At 47.7% G+C, this 23,045-nt stretch overlaps 1 protein-coding gene and 1 pseudogene across 1 annotated transcript; both read right to left on the reverse strand.

Annotated features, from left to right (window-relative positions):
* LOC119623044 (melanoma-associated antigen 12-like) lies at positions 1 to 5,725 on the reverse strand (annotated as a pseudogene).
* Positions 5,726 to 17,009: 11,284 nt separating this feature from the next.
* LOC103232985 (melanoma-associated antigen 2) lies at positions 17,010 to 17,954 on the reverse strand. The gene has a single exon (XM_073013131.1). The coding sequence runs from the start codon at positions 17,952 to 17,954 to the stop codon at positions 17,010 to 17,012; it is 945 nt and encodes a 314-aa protein (XP_072869232.1).
* Positions 17,955 to 23,045: the final 5,091 nt, after the last annotated feature.

A 23,045-nucleotide genomic window follows, 5' to 3' on the forward strand; every position in this document is an offset into this window, starting at 1 on the left:
TCACTCTTCCCCCTCTCTCCAAGCCCATTCATGCAGGGGTGGGTAGGAAATTCGAGGCTCACCAGTGATCTTTAGCATATGGTACAGGACTTTCACATAGCTGGTTTCAACGAGGGCCCTTGGACCCCACAGGAACTCGTAGCATGCATGATCACTGAAGGGCACCTGCCGGTACTCTAGGTAATTTTCCTGCACCAATACTTGGGTGAGCAGCTTACTGGGATTTGCTAAGACACTGTCCTCCCTCCTGCCAGACAGCTCCAACACACTCAGCTCCTCCCAGACTTTCTCCTCAGGGCCACCGTCTCCCTCTATTGCTACTATGGCCAGGATGATTATCAGGAGGTCTGTCTTGGGCATGATCTGATTGTCGCCCAGCAGGCCATTGTAGGAGAGGCCCAGGGAGGTGACAAGGATGTACAAGTGGCCGATGGGGACCACTTCCATCACCTCGATGCCAAAGACCAGCTGCAAGTACTCGGAGGCTTTGCTGAAGATCACAGGAAAGAAGTACTGGCAATTTTTTTTTTTTTTTTTTTGAGACGGAGTCTTGCTCTGTCACCCAGGTTGGAGTGCAGTGGTGCAATCTCGGCTCACTGCAAGCCCCGCCTCCCACGTTCACGCCATTCTCCTGCCTCAGTCTCCTGAGTAGCTGGGACTATAGACTCCCGCCACCACGCCCGGCTAATGTGTTGTATTTTTAGTAGAGACGGGGTTTCACAGTCTTGATCTCCTGACCTCGTGATCCACCCTCCTCCGCCTCCCAAAGTGCTGGGATTAGAGGCGTGAGCCACCGTGCCCGGTCAGTACTGGCAATTTCTCATAACACTCTCCAGTATTTCTGCTGTTGTGAACTGCTCCCTGGCTCGATACTTTAGGAGCAGAAAATGTACCAACTCAGCCACCTTCCTACTGAGTGCTGCTTGGAAGCCGGTCTCCAGGTCAGGAAAGGTGCTTGGCCCCTCCTCTTCTTGGTTGCTGGAGCCCTCATCGGATTGGCTCCAGAGAGTACAGTTGATGATAGTGGGGAGGGTGGAGGCTCCCTGAGGACTCTGGGGGAGGACCCGGTGACTTGGCAGCAGACACTTCCCCCAGGGTGACTTCCACTAGAGTAGAGGAGGAGGAGGCAGTCTCCTGCTCCTCAGTAACAGGAACCTGGGCACCCACCAGGCCCAGGGCCTCTCCTCGGGTCTCAAGGCCTTCCTCAGTCTTGCAGTGCTGACTCCTCTGCTCCAGAGGCAGGCTGACTCTGGTCAGGACAGCAGGCAGGAGTGTGGGCAGGAGCTGGACAATGGAGACCCACAGGCCTGGGGAGAGATGGAGCGTGTGAGAGGCCTCAGTTGAGAACTGAACTGAACCTTGGAGGCTCTAACAGGCTTACTTACAGATCTCCTTTAGTGCTGCCCCAGAACCTCCAGTCCTCCTTGTCGGCCTGTCACCTGAGAACCTGAAGGAGAAAGTGAGAGGGCACCTCAGGGTACAGCCAGCCAGCACATGCTGAGGCTGAAGTACTGACAGTAGTGAGGGTGAGGCCAGGCGCTCTGGAGTCCCATGTGATCTGGGGCGGGTGGTGCTGTTGGTGTGCATTCTAGGCAAAGCTTCAGTGTTGGCACTGTCTGCACCTGCTCTGCTCTGTGACTTCAGGACACTGCCTCAGACCAAGTCCTCACTGCCTTGTTCCTGGAGTTCCTGATTCCTGGGAGAGGAATCCATGGGCCTTCAGGGTGCAGACTGCAAGTACAGCCATGAATTCCAGAATTGTCAGGATGGTTGGCCAGACTCTGTGAGGTCTCCACTCTACTAGGGTGGAGGGTCCCCTCTGTGCTCACTCAGGGCCCTCACCTTTCTCCTTGTAGGGCCTAATCCCGCCCTTTTGCTGGCCTGAGAAACTCTCATGTCAAGAACTCACATTCCTGATGTGGTATAGAAGGACATGAGGGACCAACATCTGGCCATACATGACCAGGTCCTCCCGCAAAGCACAATGAGAGATGTCCAAATTCATTGGAGTCCATGTGTCCTGGGTGATGAGCCTGCTTGGTCTTCAACTCCACTCCTCACAGGGCCTGAGAGCCTCCTTCTACTGACCTGAGTGCAGCCCCTTCAGACCAAGGCCTCCCCTTCCCTGACATCAGAGATCCCAGAATAATGGATGGACCTCAGCCGACACCACTGCCCAGGCTCTCTGAGGGAACAGCAGGGGCAGGGCAGATTTCTATGGGGCCCCTGTTTGCGTTCTGGCCCAGGAGTACCCTCAATCCTCCCACAGGCTTCTCACCTGGATGCTTGGCAGATCTCAGGACCACCGCTTCTGTCGACTACATGGAGGCTCCTGTGTTGACCTGACTCATCCTCTGAAGAAAAGGTCCTCACCTCCCTGAGATCTGGAAACAGAAGTGAGGAGGGGCCACATCCTGTCACCCCCAAGTGGGTTGTCCAGGGCAGACCTCTTTGGTTTTAGGGTGAGGCTTCTGATGGCCTCCTATGGGTTACTCAGCTTTACTCCTGCCGAGGCCTGCCCTTCCTCAACCCCCAAGCCCCTGAAATGAGCAGACAGTTCCTCTTTACACCAACACCTTATGTCCCTGAGGGTTCCCCAACCTCCTGCCTGTGGTACAAATGAGATTGCCAATTAGAGTCATGCATGATAGGGCTCCCCTAGAGTTAAGAATAAGGGACAGCCAGACTCTGTGGCATCCCTTCTTTCTGGGCCAGGGGTATCCCCAGTCCTCACGAAGGGGGCACACCTTGGGGCCAGCAGGTCCTGGGATTCCTCCCTCTGCTGACCTGAAGTACCACTCCTCAGACCACAGCCCTCAACTCTGTCACCCTGAAGGTGCAATGAGCGCGGGGCACATTCGGCCACTGTGCCCAGCATCCCCCAGCCCAAGGTTCCCACTGATCTGGACTGCAACCTCCCCTCAGTCCTCCCTCTTCTTCCTCCCCTTGACTCCTGGCAGGGCTGGGCCCCAACCCCCTGCTGAAGTGGGTCTGCATCACTAGGATTCCCGTGGCTGAATGAAAAGTTGCCTCAGTTTGAGACAGGGGTACCGTGGGCCCCCTGTCCTGGCATGCTGGGTCCCCTGAGGACTCCATTGACTTCCAGGAGGGCCTGGGCCTTTCCTCTGCTTCCCAAAGGCCTTGCTCACGATACCAAACCCCTTCCCTCCCTTAGCCGTAAATGTGAACCTCAGGATCCGTGTGCCTGGCCGCCATTCCCGGAGCTTCTGTGGGTTGATAGCAGAGGCAAAGCCTGGATTCTGCCAGGATGGGGGTGGGGTGAGGATGGGAATGGGGAATGGGGGATGGGTGTGAGGGTGGTGTTGGGGGATCAGAATGGTAGTGGGGGTGTGGAGCGGTTACCCTCAGTCCCCTCTTGGGGCCCTGACCTTGATTTCTGGCAGAGCCTGGGCCCTGCCCTCTTCTAACCAGCCCTGCCCTGATCACACAACGCTCAGACCACAGAGTTCCCTGCCACTAAAGCAGCGGGGGCTGGCGGAGTGATGTGGTGGCGATCCACCCTTTGACATCTTCCCATGTGCGGTGGTCCAAGGCTGGCAGCAGAGGCAGTGCTGGACTATTTGGGGCCCTCTGTCTGGGGTGAGACCCGCCTCAGTCCTCCCTCAGCATCTCACCTTGCCTCCCCACCCAGCCTGGGCCTACTTCCCTCCGCCGATAGCAGGCCGTTGCTCAGGGCGAGAATCTCACTGTCCTCTGACCCCCAATGTGCAAGTCAGTGGCATCACATCCGGGCAACGGTACTTCCCTGGGTCCACGGCAGGGGTGGAACCAGATTCGGCTTGTGGGGGGGGATCTGGATGGGGGTGGGGGTAAGCATGAAGATGGTGTTGGGGGTAGGGGTAGGGGTAGGGATTGGGATGGGGATCCTGAGGCTGTAGATCCTGGTGGATTCCGGAGAGTTGGGGGTGGGAGGGGCCTTTGGTCATCCCTCAGGGTCCTGACTTGGATGCCTGGCCGAGCCTAGACTGCCATCCGCTGCTGATTGTATCTGCTCCCCTCAGACCAAGTCTCTGACTCTGAGTCCCCCCGAAGTGGCATTGGGGGGAGGGGTGTGGTCAGGGTGACATCATTGCCAGTGTTTACCAGGGCTGACAAGAGGAGCTGAGCTGCACTCTGTGGTCCCACTATGTGGATGAGGGCGGATCCTCAGTCCTCACTCAGGAGGGTCCTCTTCCTCACCCCTGGCTGTTGGATGAAGTGATGGGTGGGAGACGCTCTGTTTCTGTCACCTCTGAGCGTTTGTGCGTCTGTACCCCTTGTAGAGAATGGCTGCGGGTCCCAGGCCAGGTGCTCCCTGCAGGGTGGAAGCTCCTGCGATTGTAGTGACCTCTGGGAGAAGATGCACACCTTCCCACGAGGGCTCCTCCCCAGCCAGAGCTACACTTGGCAAACCTTCGGTCCTAAATGATTTATGAATCGAAGAAATAGGGTTTACATATCTTCCAAGTATATATTTAGGTAGCAATATATGTATTTATTTCTATGAAGTAATAGCCACCCTTAGTATGCATGATTCACTCAGATATCCTATTCTACTTCTATTCCAGTCTTTGTGTTCTGTTGAAAGAATTTTTTTTAAAACATAATTCCTCTCCCACTATGTTGATTTCAGGTTGTTATTAGCAGAACTCTGGAGCCATAGTGCCTTAACCAACCCAATTTTCCTGGTGTCCTGCTATTACACTAGGCCTTTTGGCATCGTGTTTTCAGGGGCTGCCTCAGATTGTGCAATGAAGTGAAGTGGAAATTTTAAAACTTTTATTCTACCCATTCTTTCATCTGCTGTCTAAGCAGGCTACAAACCTCCCCAACATCCCTGCCACTAACCCCCTCCAACTGGCACTGCAAGTGTCAAACACAAGTACCAACTCAACAAGGTCTTCAGTCTCACCCTGGGCTGTCCCTGTTTTGTTGCATAGATTTTGTTGCTGATGCTGGTTTTTTACTTTCTGTTTCCATTCTATAAATTTCTAGAGTTGATTTGGGAAGCAGAGCACAGCAGCCCAAATTTGCTTGTAATGTTGGTGGCTACAGGTAGGGCACTAGATTGTAAATAATTTAAGCTGAGTTTACAGTTTTACACTGCTGTGTTCCCCATGAATGAATATGTTATACTTCTCTATATATTTCAAGCTCTTTTTTCCTGAATATGTCAGTATACTTCGATAGCTGCCTGTATAAACACCTTATACATTTTTATTAGACTTCTATTCAGGTAATTATTGGACTTTCTTGCTATTGCAAATGGCATATGGTCTATCAATTGTCATAGTTAGTTATTGCTTTCGTGAGGTGAAGATTTTGATTTTGCTGTAGTAATCTATTGCACACCTCGTTCTGAAGGCCGATGCACTTGAATATTCCACATACCTTTTCCTTTGAATTTTCAAGATCAATAATGGTATTATCACTCAGCATATATTCAATGAAAGTTTTCTGTAGGAATGCGTAAGTGCATGGGATGAATGAAGTTATCAGGCATGGGAATACTTTGATTCAAATTATGGAGTCTGCCGTCCTGGGCCTCCTGCCTACATGACAAAACCCACAGTTCCTTCACCTGGGCTCATTTGAGTTCAAATCCCGTGGAAACTACCACGGAGAGGGTCACTGCAGACGTCTTCTCCCCTGGACCAAACACTGTCATGGAAGTGAGGATGCTGCCAACAGGATGCTTCCTGTATTGGACCCCGCATGTCCCCATCAGTTTAACAAGGAAAGCTGCCACCTCCACTGCCTTGCCATACAACTTGCTCACGTTCAGACCTTGGTCCAGCCCTCTCCCCTGACAATGTCTGCTGGCAACATAGGCCAGCGATCACTGCCCTAGGACACCTGTCCCCTTGTGTGTCAAGAGTTCAGAAGCCACAGATGGCTATCTGAGACACAGTCACCACCTGGATCATTTTCTTTTTTTTTTTTTTTCTTTTTTTTTTTTAAATTTATTTATTATTATTATACTTTAAGTTGTAGGGTACATGTGCATAACGTGCAGGTTTGTTACATATGTATACTTGTGCCATGTTGGTGTGCTGCACCCATCAACTCGTCATTTACATCAGGTATAACTCCCAATGCAATCCCTCCCCCCCTCCCCCCTCCCCCCTCCCCATGATAGGCCCCGGTGTGTGATGTTCCCCTTCCCGAGTCCAAGTGATCTCATTGTTCAGTTCCCACCTATGAGTGAGAACATGCGGTGTTTGGTTTTCTGTTCTTGTGATAGTTTGCTAAGAATGATGGTTTCCAGCTGCATCCATGTCCCTACAAAGGACACAAACTCATCCTTTTTTATGGCTGCATAGTATTCCATGGTGTATATGTGCCACATTTTCTTAATCCAATCTGTCACTGATGGACATTTGGGCTGATTCCAAGTCTTTGCTATTGTGAATAGTGCTGCAATAAACATACGTGTGCATGTGTCTTTATAGCAGCATAATTTATAATCCTTTGGGTATATACCCAGTAATGGGATGGCTGGGTCATATGGAGCATCTAGTTCTAGATCCTTGAGGAATCGCCATACTGTTTTCCATAATGGTTGAACTAGTTTACAATCCCACCAACAGTGTAAAAGTGTTCCTATTTCTCCACATCCTCTCCAGCACCTGTTGTTTCCTGACTTTTGAATGATCGCCATTCTAACTGGTGTGAGATGGTATCTCATTGTGGTTTTGATTTGCATTTCTCTGATGGCCAGTGATGATGAGCATTTTTTCATGTGTCTGTTGGCTGTATGAATGTCTTCTTTTGAGAAATGTCTGTTCATATCCTTTGCCCACTTTTTGATGGGGTTGTTTGTTTTTTTCTTGTAAATTTGTTTGAGTTCTTTGTAGGTTCTGGATATTAGCCCTTTGTCAGATGAGTAGATTGCAAAAATTTTCTCCCATTCTGTAGGTTGCCTGTTCACTCTGATGGTAGTTTCTTTTGCTGTGCAGAAGCTCTTTAGTTCAATGAGATCCCATTTGTCAAGTTTGGCTTTTGCTGCCGTTGCTTTTGGTGTTTTAGACATGAAGTCTTTGCCCATGCCTATGTCCTGAATGGTACTACCTAGGTTTTCCTCTAGGATTTTTATGGTATTAGGTCTAACATTTAAGTCTCTAATCCATCTTGAATTAATTTTCGTATAAGGAGTAAGGAAAGGATCCAGTTTCAGCTTTCTACTTATGGCTAGCCAATTTTCCCAGCACCATTTATTAAATAGGGAATCCTTTCCCCGTTTCTTGTTTCTCTCAGGTTTGTCAAAGATCAGATGGCTGTAGATGTGTGGTATTATTTCTGAGGACTCTGTTCTGTTCCATTGGTCTATATCTCTGTTTTGGTACCAGTACCATGCTGTTTTGGTTACTGTAGCCTTGTAGTATAGTTTGAAGTCAGGTAGCGTGATGCCTCCAGCTTTGTTCTTTTGACTTAGGATTGTCTTGGAGATGCGGGCTCTTTTTTGGTTCCATATGAACTTTAAAGCAGTTTTTTCCAATTCTGTGAAGAAGCTCATTGGTAGCTTGATGGGGATGGCATTGAATCTATAAATTACCTTGGGAAGTATGGCCATTTTCATGATATTGATTCTTCCTATCCATGAGCATGGTATGTTCTTCCATTTGTTTGTGTCCTCTTTTATTTCACTGAGCAGTGGTTTGTAGTTCTCCTTGAATAGGTCCTTTACATCCCTTGTAAGTTGGATTCCTAGGTATTTTATTCTCTTTGAAGCAATTGTGAATGGAAGTTCATTCCTGATTTGGCTCTCTGTTTGTCTGTTACTGGTGTATAAGAATGCTTGTGATTTTTGCACATTAATTTTGTATCTTGAGACTTTGCTGAAGTTGCTTATCAGCTTAAGGAGATTTTGGGCTGAGACAATGGGGTTTTCTAAATATACAATCATGTCATCTGCAAACAGGGACAATTTGACTTCTTCTTTTCCTAACTGAATACCCTTGATTTCTTTCTCTTGCCTGATTGCCCTAGCCAGAACTTCCAACACTATGTTGAATAGGAGTGGTGAGAGAGGGCATCCCTGTCTTGTGCCAGTTTTCAAAGGGAATTTTTCCAGTTTTTGCCCATTCAGTATGATATTGGCTGTGGGTTTGTCATAAATAGCTCTTATTATTTTGAGGTACGTTCCATCAATACCGAATTTATTGAGCGTTTTTAGCATGAAGGGCTGTTGAATTTTGTCAAAAGCCTTTTCTGCATCTATTGAGATAATGATGTGGTTCTTGTCTTTGGTTCTGTTTATATGCTGGATTATGTTTATTGATTTGCAAATGTTGAACCAGCCTTGCATCCCAGGGATGAAGCCCACTTGATCATGGTGGATAAGCTTTTTGATGTGTTGCTGAATCCGGTTTGCCAGTATTTTATTGAGGATTTTTGCATCGATGTTCATCAGGGATATTGGTCTAAAATTCTCTTTTTTTGTTGTGTCTCTGCCAGGCTTTGGTATCAGGATGATGTTGGCCTCATAAAATGAGTTAGGGAGGATTCCCTCTTTTTCTATTGATTGGAATAGTTTCAGAAGGAATGGTACCAACTCCTCCTTGTACCTCTGGTAGAATTCAGCTGTGAATCCATCTGGTCCTGGACTTTTTTTGGTTGGTAGGCTATTAATTATTGCCTCAATTTCAGAGCCTGCTCTTGGTCTATTCAGGGATTCAACTTCTTCCTGGTTTAGTCTTGGAAGAGTGTAAGTGTCCAGGAAATTATCTATTTCTTCTAGATTTTCCAGTTTATTTGCATAGAGGTGTTTATAGTATTCTCTGATGGTAGTTTGTATTTCTGTGGGGTCGGTGGTGATATCCCCTTTATCATTTTTAATTGCGTCGATTTGATTCTTCTCTCTTTTCTTCTTTATTAGTCTTGCTAGCGGTCTGTCAATTTTGTTGATCTTTTCAAAAAAACCAACTCCTGGATTCATTGATTTTTTGGAGGGTTTTTTGTGTCTCTATCTCCTTCAGTTCTGCTCTGATCTTAGTTATTTCTTGCCTTCTGCTAGCTTTCGAATATGTTTGCTCTTGCTTCTCTAGTTCTTTTAATTGCGATGTTAGAGTGTCAATTTTAGATCTTTCCTGCTTTCTCTTGTGGGCATTTAGTGCTATAAATTTCCCTCTACACACTGCTTAAATGTGTCCCAGAGATTCTGGTATGTTGTATCTTTGTTCTCATTGGTTTCAAAGAACATCTTTATTTCTGCCTTCATTTCGTTATGTACCCAGTAGTCATTCAGGAGCAGGTTGTTCAGTTTCCATGTAGTTGAGCGGTTTTGACTGAGTTTCTTAGTCCTGAGTTCTAGTTTGATTGCACTGTGGTCTGAGAGACAGTTTGTTATAATTTCTGTTCTTGTACATTTGCTGAGGAGTGCTTTACTTCCAATTACGTGGTCAATTTTGGAGTAAGTACGATGTGGTGCTGAGAAGAATGTATATTCTGTTGATTTGGGGTGGAGAGTTCTATAGATGTCTATTAGGTCTGCTTGCTGCAGAGATGAGTTCAATTCCTGGATATCCTTGTTAACTTTCTGTCTCGTTGATCTGTCTAATGTTGACAGTGGAGTGTTGAAGTCTCCCATTATTATTGTATGGGAGTCTAAGTCTCTTTGTAAGTCTCTAAGGACTTGCTTTATGAATCTGGGTACTCCTGTATTGGGTGCATATATATTTAGGATAGTTATCTCTTCCTGTTGAATTGATCCCTTTACCATTATGTAATGGCCTTCTTTGTCTCTTTTGATCTTTGATGGTTTAAAGTCTGTTTTATCAGAGACTAGTATTGCAACCCCTGCTTTTTTTTGTTCTCCATTTGCTTGGTAAATCTTCCTCCATCCCTTTATTTTGAGCCTATGTATGTCTCTGCGTGTGAGATGGGTCTCCTGAATACAGCAGACTGATGGGTCTTGACTCTTTATCCAGTTTGCCAGTCTGTGTCTTTTAATTGGAGCATTTAGTCCATTTACATTTAAGGTTAATATTGTTATGTGTGAACTTGATCCTGCCATTATGATATTAACTGGTTATTTTACTCGTTAGTTGATGCAGTTTCTTCCTAACCTTGATGGTCTTTACATTTTGGCATGTTTTTGCAATGGCTGGTACCGGTTGTTCCTTTCCATGTTTAGTGCTTCCTTCAGGGTCTCTTGTAAGGCAGGCCTAGTGGTGACAAAATCTCTAAGCATTTGCTTATCTGTAAAGGATTTTATTTCTCCTTCACTTATGAAACTTAGTTTGGCTGGATATAAAATTCTGGGTTTAAAATTCTTTTCTTTAAGAATGTTGAATATTGGCCCCCACTCTCTTCTGGCTTGAAGAGTTTCTGCCGAGAGATCTGCTGTTAGTCTGATGGGCTTCCCTTTGTGGGTAACCCGACCTTTCTCTCTGGCTGCCCTTAAGATTTTTTCCTTCATTTCAACTTTGGTGAATCTGGCAATTATGTGTCTTGGAGTTGCTCTTCTTGAGGAGTATCTTTGTGGTGTTCTCTGTATTTCCTGGATTTGAATGTTGGCCTGCTCTACTAGGTTGGGGAAGTTCTCCTGGATGATATCCTGAAGAGTGTTTTCCAACTTGGTTCCATTTTCCCCCTCACTTTCAGGCAACCCAATCAGACGTAGATTTGGTCTTTTTACATAATCCCATACTTCTTGCAGGCTTTGTTCATTTCTTTTTTGTCTTTTTTCTTTTGGTTTCTCTTCTCGCTTCATTTCATTCATTTGATCCTCAATCGCTGACATTCTTTCTTCCAGTTGATCGAGTCGGTTACTGAAGCTTGTGCATTTGTCACGTATTTCTCGTGTCATGGTTTTCATCTCTTTCATTTCGTTTATGACCTTCTCTGCATTAATTACTCTAGCAATCAATTCTTCCACTTTTTTTTCAAGATTTTTAGTTTCTTTGCGCTGGGTACGTAATTCCTCCTTTAGCTCTGAGAAATTTGATGGACTGAAGCCTTCTTCTCTCATCTCGTCGAAGTCATTCTCCGTCCAGCTTTGATCCGTTGCTGGCGATGAGCTGCGCTCCTTTGCTGGGGGAGATGCGCTCTTATTTTTTGAATTTCCAGCTTTTCTGCCCTGCTTTTTCCCCATCTTTGTGGTTTTATCTGCCTCTGGTCTTTGATGATGGTGATGTACTGATGGGGTTTTGATGTAGGTGTCCTTCCTGTTTGATAGTTTTCCTTCTAACAGTCAGGACCCTCAGCTGTAGGTCTGTTGGAGATTGCTTGAGGTCCACTCCAGACCCTGTTTGCCTGGGTATCAGCAGCAGAGGCTGCAGAAGATAGAATATTTCTGAACAGCGAGTGTACCTGTCTGATTCTTGCTTTGGAAGCTTCCTCTCAGGGGTGTACTCCACCCTGTGAGGTGTGGGGTGTCAGACTGCCCCTAGTGGGGGATGTCTCCCAGTTAGGCTACTCAGGGGTCAGGGACCCACTTGAGCAGGGAGTCTGTCCCTTCTCAGATCTCAACCTCCATGTTGGGAGATCCACTGCTCTCTTCAAAGCTGTCAGACAGAGTCGTTTGCGTCTGCAGAGCTTTCTGATGCGTTTGTTATTGTTTACTGTGCCCTGTCCCCAGAGGTGGAGTCTACAGAGACAGGCAGGTTTCCTTGAGCTGCTGTGAGCTCCACCCAGTTCGAGCTTCCCAGCGGCTTTGTTTACCTACTTAAGCCTCAGCAATGGCGGGCACCCCTCCCCCAGCCTCGCTGCTGCCTTGCCGGTAGATCACAGACTGCTGTGCTAGCAATGAGGGAGGCTCCGTGGGCGTGGGACCCTCCCGGCCAGGTGTGGGATATGATCTCCTGGTGTGCCTGTTTGCTTAAAGCGCAGTATTGGGGTGGGAGTTACCCGATTTTCCAGGTGTTGTGTGTCTCAGTTCCCCTGGCTAGGAAAAGGGATTCCCTTCCCCCTTGCGCTTCCCAGGTGAGGCAATGCCTCGCCCTGCTTCAGCTCTCGCTGGTCGGGCTGCAGCAGCTGACCAGCACCGATCGTCTGGCACTCCCCAGTGAGATGAACCCAGTACCTCAGTTGAAAATGCAGAAATCACCGGTCTTCTGTGTCGCTCGCGCTGGGAGTTGGAGACTGGAGCTGTTCCTATTCGGCCATCTTGCTCCGCCCCCACCTGGATCATTTTCAAGGCACGTCCACAGCCAATCTTTCATCTGCAGAGTCTGAGCTGACTAGTCCCTGGGCACTCTTCCTCCCATTTCTCCTCCATGCAGTCCCACTGCCCCTTTCAACTGCATTCCTGGCCTGTCTCATCAGTTGGTCATCAGTCAGCAACCCACTCACATAGCCCAGCCTCTATGGAGGCTCCCCAGGGGATAAAACACCAGCCCCGAGCAGGCATGAAGACAGCTCCCACATCTGGGACGCTGGTGAAGGTGCAAAGGACCACTGGAGTGTTCAAGAGAGGCAGCTGGCCCAGAATGATGCAGAGAATCAGCCAAGCTCTTCCTGAGAGAGGGAAGGGGATTCTGAGGGCGGGAAGGTTGACCAGCACAGCCCTGGTGCATTCAGCCAACAGGCCTGCCCACTCAGATCACAGGGCCCCCTCCAGCTGGTGATGATGGTGCTGGGATTTCCCCAAGCCTATTCCTGTTCATTGTCCTGTCTTCCCTCCTCCTTCCCCCTTCTCCCCCTCAGGCCCCTGACTCCACCGGCCTGAACTCTGGATTTAGAACTCGGAGTGCCAGCCTGCCTGGGGTTCTGTGGACTTGGTTTCACATGTGGTCTCTCTCATGGACGCCAGCAACGGCTCTCCCCTGGATCCTCCCTTATGGGCTGAGGGTCTCCTGTCTGCTCTCATTACCTGGCTCCTCTTCAGTCTGACCAAATCCTTCTCAAAGCAGAGAAGAAATGTCCTGTCCACATTTCAGAATTTTAAATCGATTGTGATTTTTATGAGAATTTGAATTGGTACAGCATTTTTGTAATACAATTTTAGAAATATTTTAGATGTTAAACTCTTTTCACCCTTTCACTTTAAACCAATGTCCATGTTAATATATTCTTTTTATAAGAAAACCTTGTTTGCCTAAAAATTCATATTCATATATGTTGATTTTATTATATTTATCATATAGCAAATGGGAAGCAACTTATATGTCCATTAGGAAGAAAGAGTTTAATTAATTATGGTGCACGCTTACTTTAGAATTAAAGAAAGTGGTTTCAAAAGTGAGATATAACTATGTATCTTATTATCTATCAATCTATATATATACTGTTGTGGAAAGATCCTGCATCCAAAGTGATGAAACCATATCGATATGAACATCATTGTTCTTGTATATTAAATAAAATCAATATATTGTTATGGTTTATCTGTCAATGAAAAGCCTAGAGTCAGCTGTAAAATAATAAACAAGATTGTTAACTCTGGTGACCTCTGTAGGGGCAGTGGGGATGTTGTTAACTGTCGAGCTCTATATAGGGGAAAATTGTGAATTATCTACATTTCTGTAATTTTTGCAATAAGAATATATACAATATTACCTTTTAAATAAAAATATTTAAACCTGGCAAACAGAAATACTAGCCATGTCAGTTTAAGTAACTGCCAGCCAATGCAACAGAACAAGCATGAATGGCTTGCCACAACACACAACACAAGTATGTTTTATGTGCAAATAAGTTCTGATGCAGTTTGCCAGGTGCTCTCCACTCTCATGGGACCCAGCGATGCAAGCTGCTTCCACCTTGTGATTCCATCATCTCAAGATGAAGCTGCCATGTTTGTCATTGAAAGCGGGGAGAAAGCGTGGAAATGGCACACTGGCTCCCACATGCCAGGATGTGACAAACGATGCTTCTGCTCCTATATTGGTATAAAGGAAATGTCACATGACCCATCCTAACTGCAAGGACTTTACTGTTCCCATGTGTCCAGGAAGGAGACAAAGACAAAATGTAGGTGAGTAGGATACCCTCCCCCATAAACTGTTACACAGTAGGTGCCCAACAAAAAGCAACTATGTTTATTTGGTATTACACTACCCATCTCATTTCTAGGAGGAGTTTCTGAGAAGGCCAAATTTGCCGTGACATTCTCCAACTTTTTCCAGTGTCAAATATGTGACTGATGTTTTCACATATACAATCACAACTAACTGCTCAATAATCTTAAAAGTCTCAGCAGGAAGCCTTCCCTTTGCAATACCCTTTAAATCCATAGTAAGCTGAGAATTTTTCCTCCATTGGATTCCCGGTCAAAATGTTAACCTGTGAATTTGTGCTACCCTCCACACGCCTGAACACCTGTCTGGTGCTTTTACGCACACTGAAGGCCAGTATTTTCCCGTGGAGCAGGTGAACAGACAAGAAACAGAAGGCTGCTTAATTATTCCTCTTTCATGAGAGTTGACATGTTTTCAAGGAATCTTTTTTAAACTCCTGGAGGACTCCAGAAATTTGGGAATTCAGTCTCAGTAAGTAGATGTTTGTTCTACTGGGATTTCCCAAGGTTTTTCTCATCTAATACTCATGAGGGACGGTTTGCTCTTTGACCATTTATCTGTGCATGTATTCAGAGGCGAATTCCAAAAGGACGCCCTATGAAAGCTTGATTTCAAGTATCAAGGTGGTTCCAAATTCCTCTAACTTCAGGGTGATATCACACAAGAACCCTTAGACAATATGGCAAAGCAGACTACTCAGCCCATTCAGAAAACAATTAAGAGAGTGTGTTTAAGACCACCAGAGTGGTAACCAAGTGTCTAAACATCACAATCCCCATGCGAATTTTTATATCAAAAGGATTATTGATATCTTATGGCTTCCTGGGTGAGAGATGGGACAGCCAGTGGACTTCTACAGGGAAAAGGAACGCTCCCTGTCAGGAGGTGAGCAGGGGATTCTGGGCTGTTCTATGTGGATCAGTGAGGAGCTGAACAACAGGCCAGGTAGGTTCCAGAGTCAGACAGAGCACAAGAAGTGACCAGGAGAAATGTGCTGTAATTCTGAAAGTGCTGGGGCTGCACAGAAATGCCCACATCTGGGCAGTGTCAGCTCTCAGGGAACCCAGCGCACACCAGCCCCAAATGGTGTTTGATTCTCATTGTCGCATTCCACGCCTGCTTCATTATGCTGGCCTCAAGGTCCTTCTTTTTGTCACCTGAGAGACATGGTGCAGTGCTGCGAAGAGAGATAAAGTACCTGTCAGGAGATCAGCCTCAGGCTGGGAGAAATGAGAACAGCATGGGTTCTAAAGTAACTCATACCAGGAGTCTGCTTCCAACCCTGTTCCTTAGTAACCACGTGTTCCTGAGAAATACCCAGGAAATGCCCCGTTTTTACGTCCCAATTCACAAACCCTGTGAGCCTTGGATTCTTCATCTGTAAGTAGATGTGATAAGGCCTGTCTAGTAGGACACTTGGAGTGTATGTAACGCAGGTAAAGCACCTGGCTCCGGACCTGGTGTAAATCACAAGTTTCACAAATGGTGGATGGCTGTTATTTCCAATATTTTTTAACCCCAGGCCCTAACACACTGGAATTTTGTTGTTGCTGTCGCTGTTCTCCAGGACTTATAAGAGAATATACAGCTCAATAGGACATGGAATACTTAGCTCAAATATGAAACTTCTTCCGTAAAATTCAGCTAAGTATTTCTTCTCAGAGAATGCACTTCAAAATTTGAGTGTGTGGGAGTTTTGCCCAGCCAGGTGCAGCTCAAAGATCCTAGAATCTGTGTCAAAGACCAACTCCTTCCCTCTCTCCCAGCTGCTTTCCCACCCAATCCACTATTTGCATGCATTTTGTTACCATCCAAAATCTAGCCCGTGCTTACAAGTGATCAAACTGCACTTGAGATAACCCAGTTAGAATGCCTTTTTAATGGAGTCAGCTCTGGTTCTCCCTGTCTGGCAGAAAAGCACCTGGCCAGTGGCTTCTGGGCCACCTTTCCCGGGAAATTCACCCTCATTGCTCAGGAAACCCATGCAGATGATGGGTGTCCATCACGTGCATCTTGGGCTGTGTTCAATAGTAGTGGGACAAAAGCACAGGACACCTTCCATTCCTGCCCCAGGTGGAGACGCCTCTCTGTTCATCCCCCATCTGAAATAAACTGCTCAGAGTTGCTTTCCATTCCAGGCTTTTCTCACACCCTCTGAGAATCTGGCCCTGCACCCACCCAGCTTCATTAGAGTCAGCTCCTTCAGATCAAACTGCAGTTTATCAAAGCCCCAAATGCCCCAGCTCAAGGCATTTACACTCCACCACTCTCACCTGGAGCCCCACACCCTCACCCCTCTCTTACATTTCCCCTACATCTTACAGGACTTCTTGCCACCTTAATTATATGACTGCAGCTCCTAGATTCTACAACCCTATGGGTAGGCGTGAGTCTGGCTTACCTTAGCATCTCCACTACTAAACCAGGGCCTTCCACAGAGCAGATGCTGAGTGAATGGAAAAGAAATGACCCAGTGAACAGGACGAATTATTTATTCAGATTTAATTTCTCTTGCATTCTCAAAGAAGCGAAGGAAATCCAGGTATGCATGTTTGTTTGATTTTACAGAATAGACTGAGGTATAAGGCAAGAATTAACTATCTTTTAAAGTCTTGACTTCTTTATGTCATGTATGTTATTGCTAATTCGCTCACAATTTTAAGCAAATACTTTTTCCACTGCTGTTATTATATCACAATTCACAAAATAGAGTGGATTTCCCAATCTGAATAAAAAACAAGACTCTTACTCCTAAACTACATAAACAGCACTATGTGTGACTACTGTCATTCACAAACTTGGATGCTGAAGTTCATTCAACCATCCGTTAAAAGGAACATTTGAACAATTCCAACAGGAAACAAAGATAAATCTCCAAGTCATCCAATAGAACAGAAACCCAAAACTGAGAATGCTGACTGCTCTCTTCAAAGAGTGAAGAATGGGCCTCATGTCACACGAGGCAGTGGAAGCTAACGGATGGGGCCCTGGAAGGTGCACTGGCCCAGACCCCCTCCCACTGGCCCTGGCTGCAACGTGTGCTCGGACTCACTCTTCCCCCTCTCTCAAAGCCCATTCATGCAGGGGTGGGTAGGAAATGTGAGGTTCTTCACTGATCTTTAGCATATGATACAGGACTTTCACATAGCTGGTTTCAACGAGGGCCCTTGGACCCCACAGGAACTCATAGCATGCAGGATCACTGCCAGGCACCTGCCGGTACTGCAAATAGTTTTCCTGCACCAAATCTTGGGTAAGCAGCTCCCTGGGATGTGCGAAGACACTGTCCTCCCTCCCATCAAACACCTCCAACACACTCAGCTCCTCCCAGATTTTCTCCTCAGGGGCACAGTCACCCTCTATTGCGATTATGGCCAGGACGATTATCAGGAGGCCTGTCTTGGGCATGATCTGATTGTCGCCCAGCAGGCCATCGTAGGAGAGGCCCAGGCAGGTGACAAGGATGTACAAGTGGCCGACTGGGCCCACTTCCATCACCTCGATGCCAAAGACCAGCTGCAAGTACTCAGAGGCTTTGCTGAAGATCACAGGAAAGAAGTACTGGCAATTTCTCGTGACACTCTCCAGCATTTCTGCCATTGTGAACGGCTCCCTAGCTCGATACTTGAGGAGCAGAAAATGAACCAACTCAGTCACCTTCCTACTGAGTGCTGCTTGGAACTCGGACTCCAGGTCAGGAAACATTCTTGGTCCCTCCTCTTCTTGGTTGCTGGAGTCCTCATCGGATTGGCTCCAAAGGGTGTAGTTGATGGTAGTAGAAAAGCTGGAGGCCCCCTGAGGACTCTGGGTAGGACCTGGTGACTCAGCAGCAGGCACCTCCCCTAGGGTGACTTCCACTAGAGTAGAAGAGGAGGAAGCAGTGTGCTGCTCCTCAGTAGCAGGAGCCTGTGCACCCACCAGGCCCAGGGCCTCTCCTCGGGCCTCAAGACCTTCTTCAGGCTCGCAGTGTTGACTCCTCTGCTCAAGAGGCATGATGACTTTGGTCAGGGCAGCAGGCGGGAATGTGGGCAGGAGCTGGGCAATGAAGACCCACAGGCCTGAGGAGAGACGGAGCGTGTGAGAGCCCTGAGCTGAGAACTGAACTGACCCTTGGAGGCTCTATGAAAGGCTTACTTACAGATCTTCTCCTTCAACGCTCCTCCAGTGCCTCGGATCCTCCTTGTCGGCCTGGTCCCCTCAGAACCTGAAGGAGGAAGTGAGAGGGCATCTCAGGGTACAGCCAGCAAGCACATGCTGAGGCTGCAGGACTGGCAGTAGCGAGGGTGAGGCCAGGCACTCTGGAGTCCCATTTGTTCTGGGGCGGGTGGGGCCCTTGGTGCGCATTCCAGGAAAACCTTCAGTGTTGGCACTGTCTGTGTCCCCTCTGCTTTGTGACCTGAGGACACTGACTGAGACCAAGGCCTCACTGCCTGGTTTCTAGAGTTCCTGATTCCTGGGAAAGGAATGCATGGGCCTTCAGGGTGCAGACTGCAAGCACAGCCACGGATTCCCAGAAATTTCAGCAGGGTTGGCCAGACTCTGTGAGGTCCCCACTCTACTCGGGCGGAGGGTCCCCTCTGTGCTCACTCAGGGCCCTCACCTTTCTCCTTGTAGGGCCTAATCCCGCCCTTTTGCTGGCCTGAGAAACTCTCATGTTAAGAACTCACATTCCTGATGTGGTACAGAAGGACATGAGGGACGAACATCTGGCTATACATGACCAGGTCCTCCCGCAAAGCACAATGAGAGATGTCCAAATTCATTGGAGTCCATGTGTCCTGAGTGAGAAGCCTGCTTGGTCCTCACGTCCACTCCTGGCAGGGCCTGAGAGCCTCCCTCCCTCTACTGACCTGAGTGCATCCCCTTCAGACCAAACCCTCCTGTTCCCTGACATCAGAGATCCCAGGATAATGGAGGGACCTCAGCTGACGGCCCTGCCCAAGCTCTCTCAGGTAACAGCAGGGGCAGGGCAGATTTCTATGGGGCCCCCTGTCTGCATTCTGGCCCAGAAGAATCGTCAATCCTCCCTCAGGCTCCCCACCTGGATGCTTGGCAGATCCTAGGACCACTGCATCTGTCGACCAGATGGGGGCCCCTGTGTTGACCTGAGTCACCCTCTGAAAACAAGGTCCTCACATCCCTGAGATGTTGAAACAGAAGTGAGGAGGGGCCACATCCTGTCACCCCCATGGGCGTTGTCCAGGGCTGACCCCTTTGGTTCTAGGTTGAGGATTATGATGGCCTCCTGTGGGTTACTCATCTTACTCCTACCGGGACCTGCCCTTCCTCAACCACCAACCCCCTGAAATGGGCAGACATCTCCTCTTTACACCAACACCTTATCTCCCTGAGGGTTCACCAACCTCCTGCCTGTGGTACAAATGAGATTGCCACTTATGGCCATCCCTGATCAGGTTCCCCCAGAGCCAAGAACAAGGGACAGCCAAACTCTGTGGCATTCCTTTTTTCTATGCCGGGGGTTTCCCCAGTCTTCACGAAGGGGGCACACCCTGGGTACGGCAGATCCTGGAATTCCTCCCTCTGCAGACCTGAAGTCCCATTCCTCAGATCACAGTCCTCAACTCTGTCACCCTGAAGGCGCAATGAGCACAGGGTACATTCGGCCACTGTGCCCAGGATCCCCCAGCCCAAGGTTCCCACTGATCTGGACTGCAACCTCCCCTCAGTCCTCCCTCTTCTTCCTCCCCTTGACTTCTTGCAGGGCTGGGCCCCATCCCCCTGCTGAAGTGGTTCTGCATCCCTAGGATTCCTGAGGCCCTATGAAAAGTTGCCTCAGTTTGAGACAGGGGTACAGTAGGCTCCGTGTCCTGGTATGCTGGGTCCTCTCAGGACTCCATTGTCTTCCAGGAGGGCCTGGGCCCTTCGTCTGCTTCCCAAAGGCCATACTCACGATACTGAACCCCTTCCTTCCCTTAGCAGTAGAGGTGAACGTCAGGATCCGCATGCTTGGCCACCATTCCCGGAGCCTCCTTGGGTTTATGGCAGGGGCAAAGCCCGGATTCTGCCAGGATGGGGGTGGGGGTGGGGGTGGGGATGGGAATGGGGTTGGTGTTTGAGGGATGGGGGTGGGGTTGGTGTTGGGGGATGGGAATGGTGGTGGGTGCACGGAGTGGGTTGTGCTCAGTCCCCTCTCCGGGTCCTGACCTTGATTCCTGGCTGAGTCTGGGCCCTGCCCACTTCTAAGCAGCCCTTCCCTAGTCACACAAAACTCTTACCCCAGAGTTCCCTGGGGTTAAAGCGGCGGGGGTTGGCGGGGTGAGGTGGTGGCGACCCAGCCTTCCACGTCTTCCGTTTCGGGGTGGTCCAGGCCTGGCAACAGAGGCAGCACTGAATTGTTTGAGGCCCTCTGTCTGTGGTGAGACTCGCCCCAGTACTCCCTCAGCAGCTCACCTTGCCTCCTCACCTGACTTCGGCCTGCTTCCCTCCCCCGACATCAAGCCGTTGCTCAGGGCGAGAATCTCGCTGCCCTCTGATCCCCAATGCGCAAGTCAGTGACGTCACATCCGGGCATCTGTACTTCCCTGGGTTTTCCACAGAGGTGGAACCGGATTCTGCCTGGATGGGGATCTGGATGGGGATGGGGGTAAGCATGAAGATGGTGTTGAGGTTAGGGGCAGGGATTGGGACGGGGATCCTGTGGCTGTGTAGATCCTGGTGGGGTCGGGGGAGTTGGGGGTGGGAGGGGCCTTTGGTCATCCCTCAGGGTCCTGATTTGGATACCTGGCTGAGCCTGGACCGCCATCCTCTGCTGATTGTATGTGCTCAGACCAAGTCTCTGACTCTGAGTCCCCCCGAAGTGGCATTGGGGGGAGGGGTGTGGTCGGGGTGACATCATTGCCAGTGTTTACCAGGGCTGACAAGGGGGCTGAGTTGGATTCTCTGGTCCCTCTATGTGGGGGAGGGTGAACCCTCAGTCCTCATTCAGGAGGGTCCTCTTCCTCACTCCTGGCTGTTGGATGAAGTGATGGGTGGGAGATACACTGTTTCTGTCACCTCTGAGCATTTGCGCGTCTGCACCCCTTGTAGAGAATGGCTGCGGGTCCCAGGCCAGGTGCTCCCTGCAGGGTGGGAGCTCCTGCGATTGTAGTGACCTCTGGGAGAAGGTGCACACCTTCCCACGAGGGCTCCTCCCCAGCCAGAGCTACACTTGGCAAACCTTTGGTCCTAAATGATTTATTCCCTGAATCGAAGAAATAGGGTTTACATATCTTCCAAGTATATATTTAGGTAGCAATATTTATATTTATTTCTATGAAGTAACAGTTACCCTTAGTATGCATGATTCATTCTGATATCCTATTCTACTTCTATTCCAGTCTTTGTGTTCTGTTGAAAGAATTTTTTTTTAAACGTAATTCCTCTCCCACTATGTTGGTTTCAGGTTGTTATTAGCAGAACTCTGGAGCCATAGTGCCTTAACCAACCCAATTTTCCTGGTGTCCTGCTATTACACTAGGCCTCTTGGCATCGTGTTTTCAGGGACTGCCTCAGATTGTGCAATGAAGTGAAGTGGAAATTTTAAAACTTTTATTCTACCCATTGTTTCATCTGTCGTCTAGGCAGGCTACAAACCTCCCCAACATCCCTGCTGCTAACCCCCTCCAACTGACACTGCAAGTGTCAAACACAAGTACCAGCTCAACAAGGTCTTCAGTCTCACCCTGGGCTGTCCCTGTTTTGTTACGTAGATTTTGTTGCTGTTACTGGTTTTTTACTTTCTGTTTCCATTCTATAACTTTTTAGAGTTGATTTGGGAAGCAGAGCACAGCAGCCCAAATTTGCTTGTAATGTCGGTGGCTACAGGTAAGGCACTAAATTGTAAATAATTTAAGCTGAGTTTACATTTTTACACTGCTGTGTTCCCCATGAATGAATATGTTATACTCCTCTATATATTTCAAGCTCTTTTTTTCTGAATATGTCAGTATACTTCGATAGCTGCCTGTATAAACACCTTATACGTTTTTATTAGACTTCTGTTCAAGTAATTATTGGATTTTCTTGCTATTGCAAATGGTATATTGTCTATTAATTGTTCTAGTTAGTTATTGCTTTCATGAGGTGAAGATTTTGATTTTGCTGTAGTAATCTGTTGCACACCTTATTCTGAAGGCCGATGCACTTGAATATTCCACATACCTTTTCCTTTGAATTTTTTTTTTTTTTTTTTTTTTTTTTTTTTGAGACGGAGTCTTGCTCTGTGTCCCAGGCTGGAGTGCAGTGGCGCGATCTCGGCTCACTGCAAGCTCCGCCTCCCGGGTTTACGCCATTCTCCTGCCTCAGCCTCCCGAGTAGCTGGGACTACAGGCGCCTGCCACCACGCCCGGCTAATTTTCTTATATTTTTAGTAGAGACGGGGTTTCACTGTGTTAGCCAGGATGGCCTCGATCTCCTGACCTCGTGATCCGCCCGTCTCGGCCTCCCAAAGTGCTGGGATTACAGGCTTGAGCCACCGCGCCCGGCTCCTTTGAATTTTCAAGATCGATAATGGTATTATCACTAAATATTACATGTTTTTCCAATATTCATGCCACTTACTCATTTTGATACTTACAGCTCTTTGTGTCTCAATCCTGATTTCAAACGTAGAGATAATAGCCTACATCTACTACTCATTCCTGACTTGACTGATAATTCTTTGAATATTTGACATTTAAGTATGTTTGCTGTTGATTTTAGGAAACAGAAGTTCTCTTTGAGTATATGTTGCCTAAATACTTTCTTTTTTTTTTTTTTTTTTTTTTTTTTTACCATGAACTCATATTAAATTTATTTTAAAAGCTTTTTCTGTACCCGTTGACATGATCAAAATTTTTCTCCTCCGTTTTGTATGTGAGGAATCACAATGAAACAGATTTTTTTTCTAATGTTAAATCATATTTTATTTCCTTGGGCAGAGCCTGTTTATTCGTCTAATATGCTACTAATTTACGTAGGATATTTATTGCTATGTGAGGGAGGTTACTTGAGGTGTTCTTTTTCCATCAGGGGAGGGATGTGATCTTCATCTGGTTTTGAATCCAGGAGGGCTAGTCTGGGAGAATGAATTGAACAATTATCAAT

Source organism: Chlorocebus sabaeus, chromosome X, assembly GCF_047675955.1.
Source record: "Chlorocebus sabaeus isolate Y175 chromosome X, mChlSab1.0.hap1, whole genome shotgun sequence".
In the NCBI taxonomy this organism is placed as follows: domain Eukaryota; kingdom Metazoa; phylum Chordata; class Mammalia; order Primates; family Cercopithecidae; genus Chlorocebus; species Chlorocebus sabaeus.

Excerpts from the sequence above, each read along its gene's own strand:
- LOC103232985 (XM_073013131.1), bottom strand. The coding sequence starts at position 17,954 with ATGCCTCTTGAGCAGAGGAGTCAACACTGCGAGCCTGAAGAAGGTCTT.